At 36.3% G+C, this 19,594-nt stretch overlaps 1 protein-coding gene and 1 non-coding gene across 6 annotated transcripts in view; both read left to right on the forward strand.

Moving 5' to 3' along the window:
- The window catches only part of PIAS2 (protein inhibitor of activated STAT 2), a 93,186-nt gene extending 74,093 nt beyond the window's left edge, over positions 1-19,093 (forward strand). For 2 of the 5 annotated variants that reach the window (XM_069104778.1, XM_069104793.1), the window contains 5 exons: positions 1,527-1,660; positions 3,109-3,280; positions 11,826-11,959; positions 15,354-15,391; positions 18,500-19,093. In XM_069104778.1, the coding sequence (XP_068960879.1) occupies positions 1,527-1,660; positions 3,109-3,280; positions 11,826-11,959; positions 15,354-15,391; positions 18,500-18,691 (670 nt within the window). In that variant the 3' untranslated portion in view covers positions 18,692-19,093. Of the gene's footprint in view, positions 1-1,526; positions 1,661-3,108; positions 3,281-3,424; positions 4,572-5,882; positions 5,924-6,781; positions 6,957-11,825; positions 11,962-15,353; positions 15,392-18,499 lie in introns of those variants that run through there. The other 3 variants (XR_011171723.1, XM_069104784.1, XM_069104799.1) reach the window with 3 other exon arrangements.
- LOC138174593 (U6 spliceosomal RNA) lies at positions 1,138-1,240 on the forward strand. The gene has a single exon (XR_011171779.1). It is a non-coding gene; the product is annotated as a U6 spliceosomal RNA (small nuclear RNA).
- Positions 19,094-19,594: the final 501 nt, after the last annotated feature.

Genomic DNA, 19,594 nt, shown 5'->3' on the forward strand with positions numbered 1-19,594 from the left:
ACGTCGTCCACTATAGTCCTTTCTTACTATATTCCTCCTAGACAATCATTCATTGTATTTTGTATTTTATATTTGTATTTAGGCCTTCTTTTTACCTACTTATTCATCAGACATTTCTAAATGCCTGCTGTAAGCTAACCACTGTGTTTGGTGTTGGGGAGAGACAAAGAAAATTGACTTGGTCCGTGTCCTTATGGAGCCGATTTATGTCCAACCGAGGTACTTGGCTCTATTGGATACTTTGCATTGGGGGTAAATAATTAGGGGTACAATTCCTAATCACAGGTGACTTTACAGATTTATAGCAGTTTTGAAATGTTTTAACCATAAACTCTACCAGGAAAAAACTTGTGCAGGGAAAATGGATAGAAGTTTCAGTAAATTCATAATGACTGTTATTACATGGATGCTAATTTTAGAATTCTACAACTTAAGTCCCCCTCGATTTGTAGCTGAAGATAAAGGAAATGTTTATTGATGTTCTTTTGCTGTGTCTCCTAGGATAGATAATTCAGAGCTGTAAGAAAGTTTAGTGGTCATCTAGTCTTATCCCTTCATTTTATAGATAAGGAGCCAGGAAACAAGTACTGGAACAAGGTAGTGAGGGACAGAGCCAGGAGTCAGGCTCACATCCTGAGGCTTCAGATCCAGTGTTCTTTCTATCTTATCACTCTACCAATCTATTGTTACATTCTTTTGCATTTTAGAGGGAAATATAGCTATCATATGGTCTTATTAAATTTGAGGATGCTATAGTAATTGTTTTTTATTAGATATTCTGTACTTTTCTCTCTCTGCCATGAAATCATTTTGATTTTAATAAAATATCTTAAGGGTCAAGATTTCAATAATTCTGTATGGTAAAGACCATTCTTTGGAGAGAGAAGAAACAATAAAGATTTTTTTTTTTACATTAGCCATTTCCTGAAATAAATTGTCTTGACTTTTTTTGTGACTTTTATTGGTAATGTTAAAATGAGATTCAATATTTATCTCCCTTTCCTATTGATGGAACACTCTTGTCCTTGATACTATACTTAGTCCATATTTTATAACTGCTATATCCAAAAAGGTTTGAAAAAAAGTTGTTTGAGAAACCATGTTAGTAAATGAAAGTTAGAAAACTAACTGTTTTGCTCACTTTGATAGTGTATTCAGTAAAATTGGAACCATACAGAGAGGATTAGTGTGGCCCCTAAGCAAGGATGGCATGCAAATTTATGAAGTATTCTATATTTAAAAAAAAAAAGGAATTATTATGTTTTGCCAATATTTGTTGACTTCAGGCAGATAATATTTCAGGTAATAATGTTGTAAGCTAGAGATACCACAATATTGTTTTCTCACTTTTTCTATTTAAGAAAACAGGAAGAAAGTACTTTGAAAATAAGGCCCTGGAAAATGCTATTCATTATCGGCATAGTTCTAGTCAACAACATAATTTTTATTACTTTCTTTATTATCTCGCTTTGTGTACAAAAATTTGAATTATACTTGTAAAATTTTTTTTTTTTTTTGGCTTAAAGGCTCTTCATGGAAATTCTCAATGAGTGTTCTGATGTGGATGAGATTAAATTCCAAGAAGATGGTTCTTGGTGCCCTATGAGACCGAAGAAAGAAGCACTTAAAGTTTCAAGTCCACAGTGTACGAAAATAGAAAGTATGTGCCGAGTACCTGATTAAGAAAATCAGGGATTTGCCCTCCGGTTTTGCCTTTGGCTACCAGATCTGAGTTTTGATGTTCATTTGGGTTATAGCAATTCATAAATGAAAATTAATTTTTACTTAAGTGTGTATTCTGAGCTGTAATACATTATTGTATTTGCTGCATATTTAAAATACACACAGACACATAGGATCATGGGTTTAGAGGTGTCATGGATGTTAAGGACCACCTAACCCAGTCTCCTCATAATCATCATAGTTCCTTTTGCTTGTTATAGAGCAGGCCTGGGTAGTATTTATTTAGCATGTGGGCCACTAACAGTGCTGTTTGTGGCCCACTTGGTGTGCTGTATATTGTGCAGACCATTAAAAGCAGTTCTTACAAATGTCTGTATTTTACTCCAGACTTTCAAGGAAAATAGCCAACTATCTTGAAGGTTAGCTAGCCCTAAGGAACAGTATCTCTTTGGAATGAATTTAATTTTTTTTTTTTAAGTATTTAGGTGATTTTTGTAAATTTTTTCTGCAAATGGTATTGCCAAAGAATTTACTGTTTGTTTTTAAGTAGTCCCTGTTGTGACTAAATTTAGTTATAAATCTTGATATCTGAAATTTTGCTGTATATTTGCTCTTTGAATGAGGAAAAGATAGTGTAGAGTAATTGAAATCCACCAATATTCTCAAAATTTCAGTTTAACTAATAACTTTGTGTTCCACCTCAAGTAAGTAGCAAAATTGGTTAATTTAGTTTTCTTCATTCCATTTTTCTGACCAAATTTTGTTGGAGATAATAATCAGGAGGGTAATGTTCATTACCTTGTTTGTAACAAATTGTATTAAGCAAAATAGAAAGGAAAAAATACTGGAATTATACTACCATAATCCTTATTAATGGACAGGAACTATAAACATAAACAGTCAAATTACTATGATTATCATGCTTTTTTTTTTTTTTTTTGGAGGGGCAATTTGAGTTAAGTGACTTACTTGCCCACGGTCACATGGCTAGTAATTGTTAAGTATCTGAGGTCGGATTTGAACTCAGGTCCTCCTGACTCCAGGGCTGGTGCTCTATTCACTACTCCACCTAGCCACCCCCAAATTACTATGATTATCATAGCTTTTAAAAATGTATAAGATAATTTTGGTAGGATTTCTAGATTTGAGACAAAAATGGATACTTTTTTTTTATATGAAGGTATATTGTTAATAGTTTTTCCCCGTATTTGCCATGGAATTTTGCTCTTCTACCCATTCTTGCTCATTTAGTACTTTGTGGCAAATGTTCATTTACTAGCAGATAAATACGGTTTGCATGATAATTAAATTTAAGATTATAGACTAGTCGGCACTGTTCTCCTACTAAACTAAGCATCCTATCTTTTGGGACTAGGACCTTTTTTCCTACTAAAACCATTATTTCTTTGTCTCTTTTCTGTCCAGGTTCAAGTGTCCTCAGTAAACCTTGTTCAGTGACCGTGGCCAGTGAGACAAGCAAGAAGAAAGTAGATGTTATTGACTTAACAGTAGAGAGCTCTTCTGATGATGAAGAAGAACCTCCTGCCAAAAGAAAATGCATATTTATGGCGGAGACACAAAACAGCCCAACCAAAGGGTTTGTTCATTTAAAGTTTATTACTTTTCCATAATTCTTCCATGTGAGCTTGACACTTGTAAGCACCCTTATGAACTACAGTTCATAATTGAATGTTTGGTGTTTTTTGTGTCCTGAAGGATATTTTAATGTGCCTTTGTCTAGGTGCAGTGTGTTCAAAGCAGTTTTGCTACACATGCTGCGAAGTTATTCTTGAGGAAGAAGATGTTGTGACCCACTAAGAGAACCTCATGTCAAGGGAAGTGGGATTGGGGGGGGGGCCTTTTGTATGCCAGAGAGTTTGATAAATTGCATCTTTCCTTTAGCTAATTTGACAGGTCAAAAAAAGTTTTTCTTTTTAAAACAGCCACTTTCTCCCAGGGAAAATTAAGGAAAGTTACTTGATCAAGAAAGCTACCTGCTTTCTACCATTTCTGATCATAACCCCTCCATACTTTAGTAGAAGGTTGTGATCAGTTTCTGTGCCCCCAAAATATATTACCTATTGGATAATCCATCTGTTGATGATCTTTTATAAACTTGACTAATTTGGTCCTTGAATGACAGACCCTTAGTTTGCTTCTGGTCCTATACTCAAAAGTTTTTTTGTAGTTTGCTTCTTAAGATACTGAGATATCTTTTGAGAACTTAGGAATACCCTCCATTCCCCCACTCGTCATTAAAATTAAAAGTGAAGAGTAGAGAGGAATATAAATAATATCAGCTTCCTTTACTGCATACCTGATAAAAACCATTATTCACCCACTGCAAATAAGAGTTTCCTAAATTACATCTACCAAGAGATTCTGATCATGTATACTGAAGAAAGTCCCAGAGTTCTTTCTACCAACTTACAAAACAGACTTGAAAAACTTAGTCTGTGTTGACAGTATCTTGGTGTTTTAGTCTTTGGGCATCATTTCTGCGTTTTATTTTTTAGTCAGTTGTGGAATCCAGAATATTTTGAACTTCTTTCCGTGATACTAAAATACTTGGCAATTTGATTGTCAAAATCTTTATATAATACAAATAGGACAGACATTTGATTTTATATATTTGTATAGCATAAGACTTGATAAGTATGAAAGGACTTTTCAAAGATCCTGAGTGAATGTCCCCTTTTTAAGAAAGATAATTGGTACTTCATGAAATTTTGAACAAAAATTTAAACGGAGTGTAAAGAAGTAAACAAATATGTTTCTTATGGTTCTTGCCATGATCTTTCCTATTTTGTTTTCGTTGTGTTATGTTTTGTATAAAAGTAGTAGATTAATGATGCAGTTTTGGGGGATAAGTGGAAAAATAGGGAAAAGAGGAATTAAGAAGTTATCTTAATTTGAGCTGAAAAATACAAAATCATGTTGTCCCTTGCTTAGAATGCAGACTGGTGGAATTTCTGATAATAGGTAGAATTACCAATTAAGCATGTCATGTTGGGAGAAAGACAATTTGTTCTATGTCAGGAAAAAATGTCTGACTTAACCTATTCTATAAGGAAGTATGTAGTCATGATTAAGAAAAAACAATTGAATGCAATATATGTAGAACTTTAAAGCCTTTGCTTGCCAAAGGCAATAAAAAAAATTGACTCTTCATGAAATTGTAGTACTATTGTGTCATTGACTTAAAGACAATAAAAATATAAAGGATCAATTATACTTGTAGGTGGAGAAAAGTAAGTGAGCAATTAGTGTGGATCAGGAAGAGGAAATACACCATGAAATCTTCCAAATTTGCTTTTGCCTGTTTTGACATTTCACTATCTTTTGGAGAAAATGGCATATACATTTTAATATAAGCAAAGTAATGCATTTAAAGAGAAATATTTGAAACACACATGCCAATGACGAGCTGTAAATATTGATTATAATCAGATTCAGGAAAGGGGCTTGGATTTCTTTATAGAGTTCTCTTGTTGGAAGACTTCAACCTGATTGGCTTCTGTGACCGAAATGTCAAGTGTCACATGTTGTCAGAATTTCTGGAAACTTGTTCCAGAAGCTATGGTGTAGTGCACCTATTTCTAGGAGAATGATTATAATAGCTCACATTTATTTGAGGGTTTGCAAAGCATTTTCTCCATAATATCCCTGTGCAGTAGGTCTGAACATTTGTCACATCTTTTCAGGGAAGATAACTGAACTACAGGAGGACCAGAAAAAGGCAAGTAAAATGAACGAAAGAGAGATAGGGGCTGCTGTATATGAGCGGACTATAAAAGATTAGGCCTCCTCAGCCTGAGCCTAGATAGAAGCCTTCAGTAAGTACTCAGGTGAATGAAAAAACAAAGGCTAAAAATAGAACCATTGGGTAGGTAAATAGAGATTTGTCAAATCCCAGTAAATTAGAAATGGTGAGTATCCCCATAACAATTCAGAAAGATAAATTTGAGGCAAGATAACAGTTTTTATATCAGGTAATAGATGCATAGGATTTATTTTCTTGAGAAGGTAGCTAGTAAGGTTGAAAATATTAATAGCTGAGGCTTATATAGGAGATAGATATCTATAGGATGGATAAATGCATTATGGGCATTGAGGTGCTTTTGTTTTAACCTTTATGGTTGACAAAGAATCTCTCATTTATCCTCTATTTCAATCCTTTTCCTCTCTGTCCCCTTTAGGTTTCACTGACAGCTTTGCTGGCCACAACACAGTTTACTCAGTGAGTTCATAGTCCGTTTCAAACCCCTAAATCTTTTTACTTGAAACTGTCATATAATCACATTTCCCCCATCCTATACTTTAATTTTTGAAATCCAGAATCATGGAGTTAGATCAAGAAGTAACCTTAGAAGTCATCTAGTCCACCTTCTTCATTTTATGAATTTGGAAACATTTATACTTACTGAATACTTTATTAGATTTCACTCATTGCTCTAGACAAGTCAGTTTTTTGTCTTTGTTTCTGGTTCTATCGTCAATCATACTAATTCATCCCAGCATTGAGCCATCTGAAGTTTGATAAGGCTTTCATCCAGCTTATTAATAAAAATGATGAATTTGCCCAAAGCCAAAGACACTCTACTAGAGGCCTCTTTGCAGATTCGGTTCAGTTTTTAAGCACCTAGTATGCACAAAGTACCATGTTAGGCTATGGAGAACAGAGACCAGAAAAAATGACCTTTTCAAGGATCTTGCAGTATTCATATTGATCTATTATAAAGCCCATTTCTCTCTCTTTTATATATAAAGATTATGAGAGACTCTTATATGCTCTGTTGAAATCCAGATAATGCACTGAGTACTTTATTCGCCTGATGTCTACAACGTTTCCAATAATCCTGTCCAAAAAAAAGAAAAATGGAGTTGGTTTGCAATTACTTATTCTTGATAAACCTGTTCTGAACTGTCACGACCCTTTGCTAAATGCTTATAGAATATACTTTGTATAATGTGTCAAAAACATTTACCAGAAATCAAGCCCTTTTATAAGCTTACTTTTGTCCCCTTTTTGAAAGTCTGGATGGTTTATCTACCTCTTTGAAGAAAGTTAATCAGACCTTCTCACAGATTTCCTTAGTGTTTCCTCAGAGGCAGAGTACTCATGTGGGCTCAACCCTGGATCTGAACCTCCTCCATGACTGTTGTTTGAGTGATTTAATTTTGAAATTTGATGAGGAAAGAGCTTTTTTGTTCTGCGTGGAGAGAGTATTGTGGTACAATTCAACAACTGTAAGAACATCTTTTCAGACTGTGTGAGTAGAAAAAAAATTGGCACGTGACATTTGTTTTGAATAAGTGATGCAATGCTGTCCCTTGGAGCTTATGAGGTCCCTTTTCTAGCAGTTGCAGGGACTACAATTAGGGAGAATTCTTGTTTTAAAATGCAGCAGGCTAAGGAAACATATCTATCTGACTTGATGAATAGAGGCTACTGTTAAGGATATTTTAGGTGGAACTGATTATCAAAAACAATTTCTGTGTACAAAAAAATTCAATAATATAACCCCTAGAGGAGATGTGTTGTAGTGACACAAAAGCTTCCAGAGGTTCTGTGAGGCAGAGGTGTCAAGCTCAGAAGCAGATCTGGGGAGTTGGGACACCTGCTGTGGGATTCTGAGAGAGAGGTGGTTTTTCTTTCTTTTTTTTTATTTTTTTGCCTTTTTGGAGGGCATTTGGGGTTAAGTAACTTGCCCAAGGTTACACGGCTAGTTTTTTTGTGTGGGTGTTAAGTGATTGAGGCCGGAATCGAATTCAGGACCTCCTGACTCCGGGGCCACCAGCGGCCCAAGAGGTGGTTTTTCTAAAGACAGATTAGATGTGTTATATTGAACTACTTTGGTTAAATGATTGCCTCTTTGGTTCTGGATTTAGCCCTGACATTGTTTTCATAGTTTTCACTCCTATTGGAATTTAACAGGGAAGCTATAGGATTGAAAATCATTTAAAGATTAACCAAAGCATGATTAGCAACACAGGTTGCATGGAGAAATGGATGTGCTGACAAGTAGAGCTTTCTTTTCTTGGTAAAGACAACTGATTTGGGGAGAGCCGTTCCTGAATTCAGAGTTTTGAGGAAATTTCAACACATTATATTAAGGGCTAAAATCTATCCCCACTTAGACCCTTGTTTTCAACTTAAGTTCTGAAGTAGGACTGACAAAGGGTAATGGGAATGAACAAAGTTGAGTTGTGTAGAAGGAATAAAGTGAACATACCTGAACAGTCGTTTCATTTGGGGACAGTGTATTGAGGGAGGGGAGTGGAAGGAGCCAGGAATGTGGAAATTAAATGGATAATGAGAGAGCTGCACAGCTTAGGTGGCTTGTTTTTGTTTTTGTTTTTCTCTACAACCCCTGAGACTAAATTCTGAATGAGACAGTACCAGGCCTTGGCTTCAGTGAAGAGTTAGTGCTTCTTTCTCCCTTTTATCCTCAGCTTGAATTGTGAAGTCTCTCCTCTCCCCTCCCTTTCTCTGCTTCTTATTCCCTTCTCCCTTCTTGAAGGGCCTTTATGAGAAGTCCCAGGGGGCATCTTTATTGTTGATACTCTCCACCCTCATGCAAACTACTGGAATGTAGTTTGTATTTTCCCAGTACTAGAAATGATCACCCTCCTTATGAAGTAAAAGTAATTTCATAAACACTAAAATTTTTAGTTTTTCATAGGCCCATCACACCTAGGTTAGTTTTAAAGACGTCATACAAAGCAATGGAAGCATTTCACTTGGTTTCTTTGTTATTCTGAAACAGAGCTTCCTTGTGACTTTTCCCAGTACATCTTCCCACCTGAAACAGATTGTCAGGAACCCAGTACTTTTGGGCAATACCAGGATATACATTTCCACTAAGTAGTTAGAATATGTCTTATCACCTAATGCACAGAAATACAGCCTGAGGTTTTTCCTATGAAAGTACAGCGCCCTCTGGTGGAAGTACCTGTACCTCGGTAGCCTTCTCGGTAGCGTTGTCGAGAGAGTCAAGTGCAGGAAGGACATGAGGAATTTTACTTACTCACAGATTTAGAGACACAAGAATCAAGAGGAACACTAAAGACCATTTAAGGTCTCCCATAATGGGATAAGGCTGATCTACACTTTTGCTCCTGCTGAAAATCTCCAGTAATGGAGAGCCTCCTGAGACAACTCATCCTCTCATCATAAGACATTGGTAATTCTTGTTTAGTATTAAACTGGCAACCAACTTCTGGTTGCTTTCTGTTAGAAACAATACAATTGAAGTGTGAAACTTTACATCCGGTTCATCTGCCGTGGAACGTGTAAGTCGCGGACTTTCATTGTCCTCACAAGTGCGTCACATACCTGATAGAGTTACTCTAAGAATCCTTAGGTGAACAAGAGTTCTTGTCTTTCTGATTGTCAGTACACTTGCCACCTCATTTTGGCCATAGAATATACCATACCATTAGAGCTGGAAAAGACGTTAGAGACCATCTGTTGCCACCCTCTCACTTGACGAATGATGGAACTGATTAATGCTCAGAGGTAAAGTGCTTCGTCCATTGGCACACAGAGAAGTAGTAGCAAACACTCCTTGGGTCTTTTGAATTGCATTCTACTGCTATTCTGTCTATGTGACATTACCCGTTGAAAAGACCAGTTATGAAGTAACAGACTCATATTTTCAAGTGCAAGGGTTAACTTGTAACAAGTAACTTTTGCCCCCTGGACTGAAACATGTATTCTCACCCATATTAATCTCATATTTATGCATGCCACAATTTGGTAATACAGTCAGAACCCCAAACATGTTTTAACTTTGAAACGTGTGTGTGTGTGTGTGTGTGTGTGTATCGTGTTCTGAGAGCACAACTTTACATATAGGTGCAGGTCTTCACTGATTCCACAGGATAGATCATCTAATTCAATTGCTGTCACAATACTCTGCCATCTCTGTACAGTTAGAAGAGAAGGGCCAATATAAGAGAGGAAGTTGTTGCCTAAATAAAAGCCAGGATGTTTAGGTTGAGACCCTGATTAAAAGAAAAATTCCTCTAGCTTATAAGGAACTAAGGTAAAGGAAGAGAAATGAAGACAGATAAAGTATTTTTGTACCCCTTAATACCCAGAGATTTTTGTTAAAATCTCTACATAATCTGATAGGCTATTAAGAATGATTTTTTTTAAAAAGAAGTCAAATCTTTAAGCATTAAAATTTATCTAAATTTCAGCTTGTTCCTCAAGATCGACATTTAAGTTGCCTCAAGGAAGAAAAAAATAAACTTTAAATAAAAAGTGTGCTTAGCTCTATGTCCACATTCTTACCCCATTGCTTTTTCCTACCTTGTTCTATATGACTTCATCATAGTGCGTGCTTTTCAACAGATCATCAGATGGCATCCTATGGGGAATCTTTATTCCTAACTAAATAAAGTCGTATTTTGGAAGGCAGCCTTTGCTCTCATCCCGTAAAAGCTCTGTCTGTTGCCCTTAGTACTTTGCTGTCACCTCAAATAAATTCTGCTGAGCATGTTCTCCAAAAGGTCTGTTTAACCCCATAGAATTTAAATTCCTTGACTAGTCTTTCTTTTATCTCTGTATCCACAGTGCCTTTCTATTAAGTAAGTACTTAATAGAAAACTAATTGAATGAATTAATTTAAGATGATTAGAAATGCATCTCTAAGCTACTGTTTTCAAAGAGGGTCCTGGCATCATTTATTTGCACTGCCAACACAACCAAGAGATGCATTTCTTTTCATTTTAAAATCAACTGCACTGGTTGTAGCCCTGTTGCTGAGATAACCTCTTAGAGCAGTAAGAACTTGCAAACCATTTTATTTCTAGGTTATTGGTTCTTACCTTCATTATTTAGTCATTTAAATAGTAGTCACATATCAGTGGGGTACTATGGGAGGAACTCTGAACAAGACACTTTTGGTCTGACTTCAACTTTGCTGCTAACTTATCTGTGTGACTTTGGTCAAACAATTGTGCTACTTGTGACTTCAGCATCCTGATTGCTTTTTGGAGGGCAGTTGGGGTTAAGTAACTTGCCCAAGGTTACACAGCTAGTTTTGTGTGTGTGTGTGTGGGGGGGGTGTTAGTGTCTGAGGCCAGAACCGAACTCAGGTCCTCCAGACTCTGGGGCCAGTGCTTTACTCACTGTGCCACCTAGCCACCCCTTTCAGTATCATTTTTTGGAAAAGAATGGGCTTGACTAGATGATCTTTAGGATTCCTTCTTTCAGGATTCAGTAATTCTTACAGCATTAATGGACAATGTTTTGTATTCTTTCGATGCTTTTGTCTCTAGCAGTGTTAATCATTGGCAAGATGGCTGCTGCCAGCTTTGTGGGCAAAAAGCAATTGTGTAGCTTCTGAATGTATTCAAGATGTGTTTCTTACTTGTGAATGTCCCATGAATTGTCATGGCTTAAGTGATAATGCATTTAATTTAGACAACAAAAGGAAAATAGTTATCAAGTATTTAGAGGAATGAAAGAAAATCTTGTTAAGCCTGAATATTTTTAATTAGTTTATACTGAAATGATAGTAATATTTTATCTGTTTAATTTGTATTTTTAGTAGCCAAAAAGTTTATTTGAAAAATGCAGATCTTCCAGAAGACTAGGTGGCACGTAGGTCTCAAACATTAGCCTGACACAGGACACTGCTTAGCATTTGTTTGTCACACCATGCCCCATGTGAGTTTGGGTTTAGTGGCTTACTGAGGCAAACCAGATCTCTGTTTACTGTGGTAGGATCAGAACTGGTCAGAATTGAGAAAATTTTTCTGGCTGTGCTATTCAAAATAAATTTCCTTCTACAGCCACACATATGTCAATGAAAGCATACGTCTAACATGCGTGTATGTATCTACCTATGTATTTATATGTTTATATTATTGGATGAAAATATCTGAATGACTCTAGCACTGTACTTTCTCTTAATGCCAGCTTGCTCTTATGTCACAGCTGCTGCTGACAAACAAGATACATTCATGTTATAATGAAGACTTATGAAAGATGAGATTAGAATGCAGTACAATGTTGTGTGTAGCCACTGTATAGTTGTGTTGCCACTGAGAATGACCAGTGGTCCTACTCTCCTCTCCTGTAAACTAACAGCCAAATTGCTTGTAATTTTTCATACTATTTAAAACAGGGTTCTCATGTACCAGCCATCCACTGTCAGGGTGCCCAATGTGACTGCGGATGCTGCCATTCCACCTTCATTAACAGATTACTCAGTGCCATTCCACCACACTCCAATATCAAGTATTTCCTCAGATTTGCCAGGTAATGTATTTTGTTAAGATTTTCCTCTCTTACTTGAAAGTGCGTATTTTAAGACAAACTTAGTTTTAGAGCAGCAGTATTAGCTATTTAAATTTTAATCTTACATTTCATCAGGGAATCTGTGATCTAGCCATTACTGGGGCCATTAGCTTATTAACTGTGTGACCCTGAGCAAGTCATTTAATCTCCATCTGCCTCAGTTTTCTCTGTTGTAAAGTGGTCTAAAAATATCACCTACTTTCCAGAATTGTTCCAAGGATTAAATGAGATAATGTTGGGAAAATGTTTAGCACAGTACCTGGCACATAGTGAGCACTTAATAAATGCTTCTTCCCCTAAAAGATATCCAGCTAATAATCTTAAATGAAATAACATTGTTCAAGGTTTATAGATGACATCTATCAGTCATTTAATAGGTTGTGTCCTGATCCCTTGGAGGAAGGCAAGTGAAGTAGTGGTAAGAAACTGTATGTGAAGCCAGATGACTGTTCAGTCTCATGTCTTAGGCTTCGACATATAAATTCTGTGAATTTTCACAAGTCACTCAGTCTCATCTAGAGTGCAGTTAATTCTATTATATCTATCTCGCCTAGTTTACAGGATTGATCCAAAGATTAAATGAAGTAATAGATGTAAAATGTTATCAATGTAAGCTACTGTCATCACTGTCTTCCCAGTACTTTCAGAGCAGAAAGATCAATCCCTGATTGAGGATCTCTCTCTCTCTCTCTCTCTCTCTCTCTCTCTCTCTCTCTGTCTCTCTCTCTCTCTCTCACACACACACTCACACACACACATTCTCTCTCATAAGATATATTATCCTTTATGAAGAATTTACTGGTGTAAGCTGTATAAGAGGTAAGAATAAAGGTTTGTATTATCAGTAGAATGTGTCAGCATATTCTTTATTCATTATAAAGACTGCACAAGTACTGTTTTATTCCCCCCTCTTGCTTTACCCTGTTCATCCTGTTTTCTTAAAAGGGGTAGGATGTACCAGCTGGTTCCACAGTCAAAATGCTTAACATTTAAATTTGTCTTTTTCTGTGAATGTCAGCTATAACATTTAGAAATATAACTGAGGCTGTTTAAATTGTCTGGGTAATAAGATTTCCCAGGTGAAATTCATATTTTCAAATGGATGCTGCCCTTCTCAAATTTCTCCCCACTCAGAGCACACAGACACACTTGTTAGATAATACATTTTATCTTTGAATTTTACATAAGTTACTACTGCTTTGCCTTTCTTCTCTCCAGGATACATTTGATCAGCTGTAGTCCTTTCTTTTTCACTTCCATTTATTGAAAGAACATGAAAGTAATTTGGCCTAAGTTTTTCTTTGCCTTCCTTCCTTCCTTCCTTCCTTCCTTTTTGGAGGATAATTGGGGTTCAGTGACTTGCCCAAGGTCACACAGCTAGTAAGTGTTAAGTGTATGAGGTCGTATTTGAACTCAGGTCCTCCTGACTCCAGGGCTGGTGCTTTATTCATTGCTCTGTCCCTAGTTTTTTGTTTGTTTGTTTGTTTTTCTCTAATGAGTTTTTTGGTAGTCCAGTGGATAGAGCACTGGGCTTAGAGTCAGAAAAATCTAAGTTCAAATCCAGTCACAGATACTAAGTGACCCTGGGCAAGTCACTTAACCCTACTTGCCTGAGTTTCCTTATGTGTAAAATGCACTGGAGAAGGAAATGGCAAATTACTCTAGGATCTTTGCCAAGGAAACCCTGAATGGAGTCATTTGAAGAGTCAGACACAGATACAACTGAAATGATTAAGGTTTTTATTGTATCCTAAGTACTAACTTTCTCCTGAATTTTGATCATGCTGTTTTATCAAAGCATTCGTTCAATTTTTGTTGCTCTGGCCCAATATGATTTGGACACTTAATGAGTTCCATAGATTCTATTTAGCTCATTGTATTCAAATCATGATGTTTTGGCAAAAATGTTGAAATTGAAAATTAGGAGACCTAGGTTTTACTTTTGGTTCTCCTGCTAATTAGTCATAATAATTAGGCAAATCACTTCCATCTTCTGAGGTCTTTAGTTTTCTGAGAGGATTGGATTAAGTGATCTCAGAGATCTTTTCCAGGACTGAAAATTGATATCATTTGTTTGGAAATACTTTTGGAAGCATTTACAAACAATAACCTGGAAGGGTGTCATTTAAAACTGCTCAAATTATATGCTTTAGCAGATAACTTTTAAAGTTTATCAGCTTTGACTCCCATTGATCACCTGTTATATAAATATATATGGTGTGAAAAACACTGCTCCTACCTGGAAGTGGGGAGCAAGTACCAAAGAAATAGAAGCCCCATAGATAGATATATGCATGTATATGCACATCCACATCCACGCTGATGTGTGCCAATAACATACATAACATAAAGATACTGAACATATATGAAATTCATAGATATTAAGCAGGGAGAGGTGAAGTCTTTTTTCTTTAGGCCCCATGTCAGTGCTTCACATCTCTTGGTCCTGTGTGACAGTATGCCAGGGCCTTGTATAAAACAGTTCAACTGCTCTTGCTGGTGCCACTCTGAAAATTAATGACCGCAGCTGTTCTCAGCTTAGGGGCTGTGGGAGACTGTTTCAGATGCCTGTACCATTAGCAGCCCATATCCCTAGCACCTAGCTTTGCACATAATAATTGCTTAATAAATGTTTGTAGAATGGAAATTAATGGAAGATGAATGGGTCTGGTAGATTGGTCTTTATTTTCAATTCTTGTTGTAAATTTTCAATGTGGTTAAGTATCTTTTATCACAGCTTAATTTTCTCTGGTTTCTGTGGCTCTAGGTTTGCACTAATCTAAATGCATTGTGTAAATGACTGACTTATCTGATATGTTCTACACAAAATGTGATTCAAAATTGAGAATTTTTTTGAAGTTTTCTTTGAAACATTTGGGCAGGGAGATGCATATGTCACTTGTATGGGGAACTTTTACATGTTCTTAATATGTTTTAGAGATACTTCCCCAAGTATTTGTAAAGTCGTGTCGAGGATATTGTACTAGTTCTAATAGCTTGAGTAGTAATAAGTTTTACTTAGTTGTTTTTCAGTCGTATCCAACTCTTCTCAACGTTGTGGACCACACTGTCCACGAGGTTTTCTTGACAAAGATTTTGGAGTGGTTTGTCATCTCTTTCTCCAGTGGATTAAAGCAAACGGAGGTTAAGTGACTTGTCCAGGGTTACAGTGCTTGAGTCTGGCTTTGAACTCATATCTTACTGATTCCAGGCCCAGCACTCTATCCACTGAGCCTTCTAGCTGCCTCCTAGTTTCGCTGAATATTAAATGGCTTAGAAAAAACGAGGATTTTTAGAATTAATTCCTGTCTTCTAAATAGAAAAGATTACTGCTAACATATCATTTTAATTTTAGGTTTGGATTTTCTTTCCCTAATTCCAGTTGATCCACAGGTATGTTACTTCGGTTTAGCAATTAATTTGCATTTCATTTGGTTCTGATGCTTTAAATTAAGAGACCAAATTTGTTATTTTGACAAGTAGTATAACTTTAGAGCTAGTAATTCATTTGTTCATGCTCATTGAGGTAATTTAACCTTCATTATCTGTTATATAATTTTTAACATATCCTTAGCTTAAAATTAAGCATGTGTATATTTCTTGAGCACGAAGAAGCCAGGAATGTGAGGGGAATGTAGCCCTGGGGGGTTGTTACATGGTCAGGTAAAACTGACCTAGGATTAGAAATATACCACATAGTACACAGAGAACTGAGAGACCTGATCAATAGGATTTATTCAACCATGTTTATAAAGCTGTCGTATAAATCGATGTATCTCTGATTACAGTAGGCAAATCTTTATACACTGTTTTTTTCTATTTAAGATAGCAAGTAACTCTCTGCTAGAATGTCATGGTCCAGGCATAGCAATAGCCATGCATGCCAGAATCAGGTTTAGGGCCTTCGCAAAAGAGAAAAAAGAAAAGTAAATAAGAAAGGGGAAGGGGAGAGAAAAAAAAATGGCAGAAGATATCTACTGACTCTTATTCAGTTACACAATGACATAAAATTTGCCTCTCTTATACTTTGATACTGTGTACTTGACCATGTCGGGTTTGAGCAATGGGAATATTGGGTCTGTGCTTAGAAGCATTTCAAGTCAAATGAAATCTAAGTCATTCCCTGTAGGAAGAGTTTTCACTTTCCAGTAACTATTGTACCATTAAGTTCTGGGGCAAAAGCATCTAAACAAATGATAAATCCTTTAGATTTGAAGGGGTTACATGTTTCGTTGTGAACATTCCTTTGGATCAGACTCATCGACTCTGGGGAGTGAAAATTGAATTACTGAGCTCTGATCGAATAAACTTGGTAGCTGATGGTAGTTTGGTAAGAGGATAGTAGTCATAATGAAAGTTCATTTTCATGTAAGCCAGTCAGCGCTGTTGTTTCACTGTATTTTCTGTGCACTTAATCCATAGCCATTTTAGAAGCAAAATACATTCCATTGGGCGGGTAAAGAAGAGGAACCAAGTGATGGACATAGAATGGATAGATCAGCCACAAAGCCGTCTCCAGCCATTTAAAAAGCTAGACATGTTACTTGCTAATAACATATCTATAGCAACCATTTTGCAAATAAAGGATGACACAGGCTTTTACTACAGCAGATTAGAAAAAAGAACCAATGAGGGAGCTTTAATAGTAAAGTTAGGCCTTGAGGAATACAAAGAGATTATGATGTTTAAAAGATATTTTTCCCCTATGATTTGAGAGACTTAATTCCTGCCGTTGCCCCCAGGTTATTCTGTGCTTTTAAACATTTGATAGTTGCATTTATAGTTCTGAGAAGTTACTTAGGAACTTTACAGATTCACTTTGGTTTTTTTGCTTTTTGAAGGAGTCACACGACTTGTTTTTTTTTGTGTTAAGTGTCTGAGGCAGGATTTGAACTTAGGTCGTCCTCCTGACTCCAGGGCCGGTGCTCCATTTACTGTGCCAGCTAGCCGCCCCCAAGATTCACTTGGTATATGGTCACTTTTTAAATGAGCCCAGATATTTTTAAATAGTGAAAATATTCCATTTTCTTAAAATAGGTATCATGTATGGCCAGCATAATACTTGTGAAGAAGCCTACATATTTCCTTTCAGAAATCATTACACTTGCAATAAAAACTAGGGTATCTATTCTGTGCATTGTAGATTTTTATTTGTTTTAATAGTTTTTTTAATAAACTATTACTTATATATAAAATACACAGGTCATATAATATCTATAGCTTTTATACATTTCTTGCTCTTACTATGTAGTATCTCAATGAACATTTTATTTTAGGAGTGGTTTAGTTATTTTTGTGTCAGTAAATATGTGTCACAGCTGAAATCAGCTGGCCAGCTTTCAGTACAGCACACATTTACTAAATATCTACTCTGTTAGTCTTTAGGGAGGGTACAGAGTTTAGCTACAATGCTCCCTGCTTCATGAAAATTTAGGTTAGATGGGATCCGAGGCTGAGGTAAAGTGCTTGTCCCCAAGGTATAGGGAGGGGCAGATGCCTTTTTCTTTGAGGTAAGAGGGGAAAAGAAGAACATGGAGAATTGTCTTGGAATATTTTAAGTAATGAAGAGGTGGCCATTCATTCAGATAGTGTTCGTTGTTACAAAGCAGTGTGGAAGGTCACTTATGTTCTAAGTTGTAGGAGGTGCTTTTTGGCTGAGGGCCTTATAAAGAGAGCAGATATGAGAAAGGCAGGAAGAGGAGAGAAGAGAAGGATTGCTGAGCAGTACTGAAAAGGCCCCCCTGGGGTCATAATTGTGCACAGAGTACAATATTCAATTAAATTTAGTTACATTTGTTAAATGCCTAATGTATATAGAGCAGTATTCTGTGCATTGAGTGAAAGACAAAGTTTAGATCAGATATGATTCCTCCCTTCAAGCAGCACACAGTCTTATAACAACATACATAGAAACAAGTCCTGTTTGAAGTCTAAGAGGGAAAGTGATTGATTACTAAATGGGGGAATTGGGCAAAGATTCATAGGGAAAGTTGCATTTGAAGGTGACTTTAAAGGCTTCTTAGCTATTCAGTAGTTGGGAAGAGGAGGAATGGTATTCTGGATTATCATCCAGTGAAAGAACAGGTGAATTTTTAAGGCCACTTTACTTAATTAGCATCACGGAAGGTAACCCTGTATTAACTCTTCCAGAATATGTAAGATACTCCTTTAAGCCATGTTGAAGTAGCAGCTTCTCTCTGCTCTTTACTTTAACATTATCCAGAATTGTCTGGCTAATGCTCAATTAACAAATATTTATTCAGTGCATATTTTGAGTTTTAAGCTAAACTGGTCATTGATGATATTAGTAGGACTTTCTAGTTTAGTTGTAAGTAATGCTTAAAAACAAAATATTATGTTAACTAATGCCACCTTAGGAAGAAAGCCTTGGGAAAATTTTCATCTCTGCTGGGTAGAAAGAAGCCACTGAAATAATGTGAAGTTCTCTGCTCTGTTTAAAACCAGTGTAATCTCATCATCATCATCATTGTTTGTTTCAAGCAGTACTGCCCTCCTATGTTTTTGGATAGTCTCTCCTCAACACTGTCAACAAGCAGCACAGCTGGAAACATCATCACATCCACAAGCCCCCAAGAAGGCAACACTCATGTTACTTCATCAGGCAGGAGTGAAACGGGGGTTATAAACACCAGCAGTGGGAACAACATTCCAGACATCATCTCCTTGGACTAAAAAGGATTCATGGGACTACAGGAATAATTAGCCAGAGCTACTTTTTCTTGCATCTCTGGTTCATGGAATCTGTTTTATTGCCAGTTAGTTTGATATTTATTGAAAAGACAATGTTACCTTCTGAAAATGGAAGAAAAAAAAGATTATGTGCAGCAAGAAGTAAATTTAGCTTTGACAAATTTTTTTCTTATTCATAAAATACTCTGAGTATCAAATATATTCAGCCATGTTGCCATCTTTTCAAAAATGATTTCTGTTTCTTATTTGCTGGATGACTTCTGCAAACTGGTTAAAAGTAAGTTTTTGGTTGTAATACACAGCAATAAAATTATGTAAATAGTCAAATAAACTTTTTTTTCTAATAAAAGGCAATTAACTATTCTAGAAAAAAGTATGCCCACACAGTCTGTGTAAGAGTCTGCTTTGCTGAATGAGTAACTTTTCACAGATCTATCTAATTTTGACAAATCCTTCTGAAGTCGTCTTGGCTTACTTTATATCTGTGCTTTTATGACTCTTCTCTTTCTCTTGTGCCCGTCAAAGGGAAATGACTTATTTTTCTCCAAATTGTCATTGACACTGTAGTATTACTGGTGGATGCAAAAGGAAATTCTGGTATTTGGATGCTTCCTGTTACATAGGAAGATCACTATGCAAATTCTGCCCCAGGCATATTGTTTTATTACTGTTGGTAGATGTACATTTCTGGTACCTCATGCCACATATTGGGAGTTTACTTGTTTTTCAAAAAGGAACTACTGCACAACTATTACCTGAAAATAGTCCAGCCACAACTTGTGGGATGGGGTGAAGGAGTTGGGCAATAGTGATTGAATGCCAAGGTATTTTCCCTTTGTGAAAAGTTTGCAGAGTAACCAAGGATATTGGAGAGGAATTGGGAAG

Source organism: Petaurus breviceps, unplaced genomic scaffold (genome assembly GCF_028583685.1).
Source record: "Petaurus breviceps papuanus isolate PSGF00001 unplaced genomic scaffold, PetGlider_PUasm1.0 131, whole genome shotgun sequence".
Lineage (NCBI taxonomy): Eukaryota > Metazoa > Chordata > Mammalia > Diprotodontia > Petauridae > Petaurus > Petaurus breviceps.